The sequence below is a fragment of the Colletotrichum lupini genome, chromosome 9, assembly GCF_023278565.1.
Source record: "Colletotrichum lupini chromosome 9, complete sequence".
Taxonomy (NCBI): Eukaryota; Fungi; Ascomycota; class Sordariomycetes; order Glomerellales; family Glomerellaceae; genus Colletotrichum; species Colletotrichum lupini.
The window spans coordinates 2,493,341-2,500,902 of record NC_064682.1 but is presented as its reverse complement, the minus strand read 5'-3'; the positions used below and the strand labels follow the sequence as shown (position 1 = coordinate 2,500,902).

At 32.9% G+C, this 7,562-nt stretch overlaps 1 protein-coding gene across 1 annotated transcript; it reads left to right on the top strand.

The window, feature by feature from the left end:
* Window positions 1–5,353: 5,353 nt before the first annotated feature.
* CLUP02_16621 (uncharacterized protein) lies at window positions 5,354–7,562 on the top strand (the record flags this gene model as incomplete). The annotated part of the gene is made up of 15 exons (XM_049295539.1): window positions 5,354–5,412; window positions 5,469–5,517; window positions 5,740–5,812; window positions 5,867–5,931; window positions 5,994–6,009; window positions 6,066–6,120; window positions 6,191–6,273; window positions 6,327–6,364; window positions 6,448–6,526; window positions 6,606–6,727; window positions 6,801–6,884; window positions 6,953–7,120; window positions 7,159–7,232; window positions 7,291–7,384; window positions 7,437–7,562. The coding sequence occupies 15 exons, from the start codon at window positions 5,354–5,356 to the stop codon at window positions 7,560–7,562; spliced, it is 1,185 nt and encodes a 394-aa protein (XP_049152686.1).

Below are 7,562 nucleotides of genomic sequence, written 5' to 3'. Positions count from 1 at the left end.
TTTTAATTATTAGTATGCCCTTTTTACCTTTTTAATATTATAGTGCGCTTTAATAAGTACGACTTTTAGTTATATACCGTAGGCCGTCGTATTATTTTTAAATTTTACTAACTTAAAGGTAGTACTAGCGTTAGTTCCAATACTATTTAGCGGTCCTTAGTATATATTAATCTAGCTTTTTTATAAAGCTACTTATATTATTTTTACTTATAAATCCCGGAGGAATTACCTTACTTAAAAGGATATAGCTACGTTAATTATATATAGTACTAGTTAACTATTTAAGTAAAAGATATTAATAACGATTTCCTAATTAAAATTAAGCTTATGACGTAATTTGAACTTAAATTTATATAGGCTTTGCGTATTTATTTAGTATTAGTAATATATTTTTATTAATTACTTTAGTACCCTTATTTCGATATTATTATTACTTAATTATTTTAAGAAGTTATATAGCTTCGTAATTAATAAGTACTTAAATCTCTAGTATAGTCTTCTAAGCTTACTTTTTATTAAGTAATTAATTAACTTCGTATTATTAGTAAGCTTTATAAACGCATACCCCTATCGTCGTTCGACTATTTCGAAGTACTTATTACTAAAGATTTTATTCTTCGTATTATTAAATATAATACCTAGTCGATTTATATTTTTTAAATATAAGAGAAATAGAGTATTAATAGGTAAAATATAAGAAGTTATCGTTCTAAAATACGTTTCTATTTCTATTATACTTAGGGCGACGATTTCCTTACTTAGGCCGAAACTAATCTTTATAATACTTACCGTTAACGTATTAAGTATTATTAATATAATTTTCTATAGTACTTAGAATTGCCCTTTTTTTTTAACTAACTATTACGATACTTTAGTATCTAAAATAATTTTATAAAGATTATTTAAGCCGTACTTTTTACTTATATAAAATACTTATATAAGCTTAGTATTTAAGGGATCTAAGTAATATAAAAAGGACCCCTCTAATTACTTTTAAATTTACTTAGTATTATATTCTTTTTTTTTTAAATATTAAAAAAAATAGCGTCTTCTCTTTAATCGTTAAGAAAATAAGCTTTAGCCTTATTAAATTTACCTTTTTAACTACCTCTATATTTATTATTTAAGGGACCTTCCCTTACTATTTATAAATAAAAGCCTACTTAATAAGAGCTTTTATTACTCTTTATTCGTTTAGCCTCGTATATCCTTTAAAAACTAATAGAGTAAAAAAAGAGTAGTTAATATCGTCAATTTTATTATAATCTAATTTATTAATATAGGGGGTAAAATCTTTTTTATTTTCCGAATTTCTTATAGGGGGTATATATTTTAAGCCGCTACTTTAGCTACTATTACTAGGTTCTATACCCCTAGATCTACCCTTATATATAATAAGGAATTAGTTAAACTAACGAGGGCTAGTTTTACTATTTATTACCCTTAACTTTTTATACTATTTATATAATTTAATACGCTCTTCTTTAGAGTAGTTACTTAATTAATATCTATCTTTTTTATAAATATAGTATTACCTCTTCTATTACCCTATCTATAAATTAAATCTCTACTTATTTAATAAATCTAGGCCTCTTTACTAATAATTACTATATCTAGCCTCTTTTCTTTTTTTATTATATATTTAATTAACTTAATATTACTAATAAGGGCCGTCGTATATTTAAAAATAGGTTTAGTACGGTATTTTTATTTTAATATTAAAGCTAGATTTTAGCCTTAAGTAGAGCGTTTCGTAATCTTTAAATACTTAGTATAGGGTTATTTTTACTTTTAATATATACTAAATTATAGTATAAAAATATTCGACTTTCTACTTATTTATCCCCTTATTTAGCTAGGTTTTTATTAGCTTATCGATTTAATTAATAAGCTCTTTAAGGATCTCTACTTATAATTTACCTTCTATTATCCTAATTATAAATATATAAAAAATCGCTTATAGCTTAAATAGGAGCTCTAGGTTCTTATTATAAGTCTCGAAGCGGCTTCGAATTACGTTAATTATACTAAGAAAGTCGTTTTAATTAAGATTATGTATTATTTTATAATAATAATTAAAAGCTTTACTTACGAATACGATATTAATTATTAAATAGTATTAATATTCCTTAATTCCGACTTTTTGCAATAATTATAAAATATTATTAAGGTTTTTTATAAGACCTTATACTTCCCCCTAGAGTATAATTTCTCTTTTAAAAAGATCTTTTTAAGGTTTATAAATTACCTCGTATTTATTATTAGATTTTTAGTATTTATATACGATCCCTACGTTACTACGTATTATTAATAACTTCGGGTCGTTTATTTCTTTTTTTATTAACTAATCGGTACCGAATTTTATATTAATAATAGTAACGAGTTATAGATCGAAATAAGCGGAATTATTAATTATCGTACTTTTAATACTATATTTTACCCTAGTATATCCTTTTATAACGATAGATTTCCGTTAGTAATTATAAAAAAGAATTTTAGGTCGTTTACCCTTTTTTTAAATTCGTTAAAATAATTATACGCTCTATTAACTTATATTTAGTTCTATAATACGAATTCCTTCTCTATAATTATCGCTATTAATATTTTATATAGCTTTTATAATTATAATTATATTAATAATACCCCTTGCCTATAGAGGAATTTATTAACTACTTTTATAATTCCTAGGCTTATACTTACGAACTATTCATTTAGTTAATAACTAAGGTCGTTTACGATCTCGTAAAATAGGGGTTACCCCTATAGCCCCTTTTTTTTATAAACTTTAGTTAAATAGATTAATATTACGTTAATTTACTTACTATTAGGCTAATTTATAATTCTATATATTTACGTTCCCTAATAGTCTGAGTTAATATTTACTTACTTATAAGGGATTAGGATTCTATTTAAAATCGGGTTTCGTTTTTTTTTTTTTTTTTTTAACTCGCTAAGGGTTATACTTTAGCTTATACTTATATTAGTAGTTACTAGCGTATTTAATTTTAATAAGGATATATCTAATCTATACGCTAGTTATAATAAATCCGTACTTTTGCTACTTAATAAATTTATTAAAGTTTAGGAAATTCCCACTTCCTCTTACCGTCTCGCTATTACTCTCGTTTTTACTATTTTTAATAATTACTATTACTTTTTTAAATCGCTAGCTATTATACTTACTAAGATCCTCCTTTTTATTTAATATAAAAGGGTAGGTTTTAATAATTCCTTTTTATAATAATAATAATAGACGTTTATATTATTATAAAAAAATATAATAATTAGTTTTAAAATCTTTATTAGTTATTAATTTTTATTATCCTATATATTTCTAGCCTCTTAAGCTTCGTACTTTTTATAATTTTTAAATAGCTTCTTTTTTTAACTTACCTCTTTTAGGGTAGTATTTTATAAAAATAATTAAAAAATAAATACTAAATAGCTCGTAAAAGAGCTATATAAGCTATTAAGAACTATATAGGCCGTTAAGTATAATTAATAAAATTAAGCCCTCTTTTTTATAAAATCGTAAATTTTAAGGACTTACTAAAAATACCTATTTATTACTTATATATAATAGGGTTAGATATTTTAAAGATCTTATTTTTTATAGCTTTTTAGTACCCTATTTTATATTTTTTAAATAGTCTTTTTTATAGCTTAATTATAGTTAAGTAATTATTACTTATTAGCGATCTTTTTTATTATTTAGTTAATTTTTTAAAATTAATAATCTCGTACTAAGAGCTAGTATTAAAAGAAGCCCTTTAATAGCCCTCTAGAGGATTCTTTTTTTTTTTTTTAAATCCTCGTTTTTTTAGCCTTTTCTTAAGTTAATAATAATTTTAATAAGAGGTCGTAAGATTATTTTAGGGTAGCTACTTTTTTCTTAGGTTAATTTCTAAGATTTATAATACTCTTAACTTAATATTATTAAAATTTTTAAATCCCCTCCTCTCTTATTAAACCGTCCTTTATATTATATTTTTAAATAATACTTAAGAAGTAATTAAAAGAGTTATAAAGAGGTTATTTAAATTATAAACTTAAGGTTATATTTATAAAATCCTTATAATAATAAACTTTTTTATATATTATAAATCTCTTAGTTTAATAACTCTTATAAGGTTACTTTTATTACTAAGTAAGAATATTTATATTTAAAAACCCCCTTTTTTAATTATATAATACTTTTTTATATTATATTATTAAGCTCGTTCGTTATATTAATTAATTAAGCAAGTAGTCGTTACGTAAGTATTTTCTTTATTAATTTAACTAGTTAATTTCTAATTACGGGCTAGTTATAAAAAAGTCGTTCAATAAAAAAGCTATTTAGGGCGATAGTAAAAGGCTAGTTACTTAAGCAGTTCTATTAATTAACGTATTTTAATATAATAAACGTCGACTTCTTATAAGTAATAAAGGGCTATAATTACTTAATTCCGTACGGTATTTAAAAATCGCCTCCTTTTTCGTTTATTTTTATAAAGTTAATTAGTATAAATCTCCTATCCCGTATAATATTAAGAAGTCGTTTTTTCTATATAGCGAGATACTTTACTAATTTATAATAGTAGAATTTAATTATTAATTAGTATTAGTATCCCTATTATAAAGTAGTTAGTTCGAACCGTAGTTAATAAAGAGATTAATTAAACTATATAAATATTTATATAGTAAGTATAAAAAGGAAGTTTTAATTATAAGTTAGGCTAGCTACGATAATCGTAAATAGGGCCCCCAATTGGCCCCTGCGCAGTCGGTTATATACCGCGGTCGAATTAGACTTCTAATTTAATAATAACTAACGGTTCTAATTATAGAGCAGTTATAAATGCACCTTTAATACTCTTTTACTCAGAGGGTCCATGTCGAGTATCCTCTATAATTTAAAAGTAGTTTTATACAAGACTAACGCATAAGAAAACACGACTTTCAGCACTAATGTTTAGCTATGCATACCAAAATTCAAAAAGCCTTCGAGAGCAGAACTAGAACTTTGGCAAAGAGCCCATGGAGCTATGTAGAAGACGGAAACGAACGCCTCGAACGCCTCTTGGTGGCACCGAGTCGAATAAAAAAACAATTGACTCATGGACGCTGTAAATTCTTTCTGCGATATTTCAGGCAAAACAACAAAACCTAAATCTGATCCGCGTGGCTTTCTAGGAATCAGGTAACCTCTGACAAAGTCTAGACCTCATGAGTTGGCTAAAATTCGATGTAAAAATTCAATTTCGACTAGTTCGGGCTTCTCGATGAGAAACGTAGTCTGACACTCATTTCTTCGTCACCCGTGTGCAGTGACATGTGTACGAAGTCGATTTTGAGACCCTGTGAAACTCACATGCGCCTCTTTGACTCACTGCAAAGCCATGACGGCAGGCAAAGTGACCTGGGAAGCACGTGTCTGACGCCCAGAGTTTCCAAAGATAGGTCTGTGGCTGACATCATGAGACCAGGCTGGCCCAGACCGCTAGACTACACACACTTCAACTTGACGAGTACTTGGTGTGACACGACGATGAGATAAAAGACTCAACGATCAAGATTCACCCACACTTTCGTTATCTTGTCCACATAAAGACTGGGACTACACAATTTGGGAGGGAAGACGCTAATCGTCTAGTCCATAGAAGTCAAACAAAGCATTGGTTGCTGACGACATGTTTCTGCAGCTATGTAGTAGTTGAATCAGAAATCACGTACTTGCGCTCAGACAGACCTCTCTAGCTCACCCCAGTTACATCATGGGAGTTCTCTCCACAGATTTGGGAACGCACGTCGACATCAGAACAGCCAGCCCGTGTGTCTGTGCTATCTTATGGTTGCATCGGATGACATGTCATCCATCTCTAAGGCCGCCACATGGCTCAAGATCTTGATCTCAAGATACCTAGCAATGACTCCTCGATTGCCAAGCATGTTTGCTTAGGACCGCCAATTCTCCCTTTAGATTCGTAAACTTGTCATGCGTTACATGTTAGAGTCGTGTAGCAAATGGTCTGCTTACGCGAGCTCTCATATCACGTTTGTCTACTGCGCATGATCAACGGCAGTTATTTGGAACTCTGGAAGTCTTTGGAACTATATCCTGGCTGCTGTAGTCGCTGAGTAACGAATAGGACCGGTCATCACTTGTCACTTTACCCCATGTTGCTTTAGGCTTCAATGCAGACTCCAGAGAAGTGAAAGGTTCAAGTTGTATCCCTGGTGTGTTCATCTCATGGCATCTGAAGCTCACAGAGACAGCCAGCGTGATCCAAGGTGGGCACGATCCCGGGTGGACCGGCAAACAATGAACAGACCATCATCCCCAGACTTTCCAAGGGCGGGGTGGTCTGGCGTTGTCGACGAGGTATCCGTAGTCCCCTCCAATAGGGTTCGCCGTCTTGGAGTGCAGATGATCTTCACTTCCCGAGGCAGCTCAATTAATACGAGGAAAACTTTAGTGCCCGGTTGAGGAGCCAGGATCATGAGAGAAAACCAACCCCCGAGATAAGAGAAAAGACGGAGAGTGGTACGAGCTGACCATACGAAGTGCCGTAAGTATGAATGCCCGAATGCGTTGGTCGGCCGGCTGGCTACATCAAATGAAGCGAGTGAAAGAGATTATTCTCGAGTTTCTCGAAATGATGTAAATCTTCAGCTCGTCATCACGGCTCCGACCTACCCGACGCAGGGTGTGCCATTCACGTCACACGTAGCCCTACTAGGAGCGGTAAGGCTCGCAAATCAGAGTTTCAATAAGCAACTTGCAGGATTCATGAAGCTCTCTAGACGAACGATGACAGGCCACCCCGCGCAACCCGCGGTTCATCGGCATTCCCATCTTCCCCATTGTCTCTCTCGCGCGGGGTGGCGGGCGCCCACTCATGGTTCGTATCGTTTGAACGGGCTTGCTGTGCTGGCAAGAAACTCAGAAATAGAATGAACCAGCAAAAAGAGCAAACAAACAACACCGCTGGTTGGCCGTATTCCCGCCGCTGGGCTGATCTGGCTCGTCGGAGTCGCGCCTCTTGGGCAAGCTAATGTCTTCGTATATGCATATCGCACACAAGCGAAGCGGCAGTCTAACCTCGCGGTCTCAGTTGCTGGCCATGGGGGTCGGGCGGTGAGTCAGCTCCCAGCCTTTTGGTCTCACAATGCAAGGGCAGCAGCTTGGCCAACCTCACGGCCACATCACACATCACACATCACACACACTTCATGGCGGCAGAGACACCGTCACACACATGCTGCTGCTGGGTGAAGATAAGGCATTGGTGCTGTACGCCCGCTTAGCCGCCTGAAGCAACATCGCGCCCTGCAGGGTTGCGGCACGCGCGAATTTTCAAGCAGAGGGCCCAGAGAGAGCGTGGGAGGCAGACTGCCCACAGTGGGAGGGCCAGAGGCCGAGAAGGGCTCGTTGCTCCTCGATTGTGACACAGAAGGATTATAACCCTCGTGCCGAAAGGGCTCAAAGAGGCAACGTCAATAGAGTGCCAAGGAGCCGCAACACGCCGCAACGTAGCACCAGGCCCCCGGAGGCGGTACGGAATAAGGGAAAGGAATGA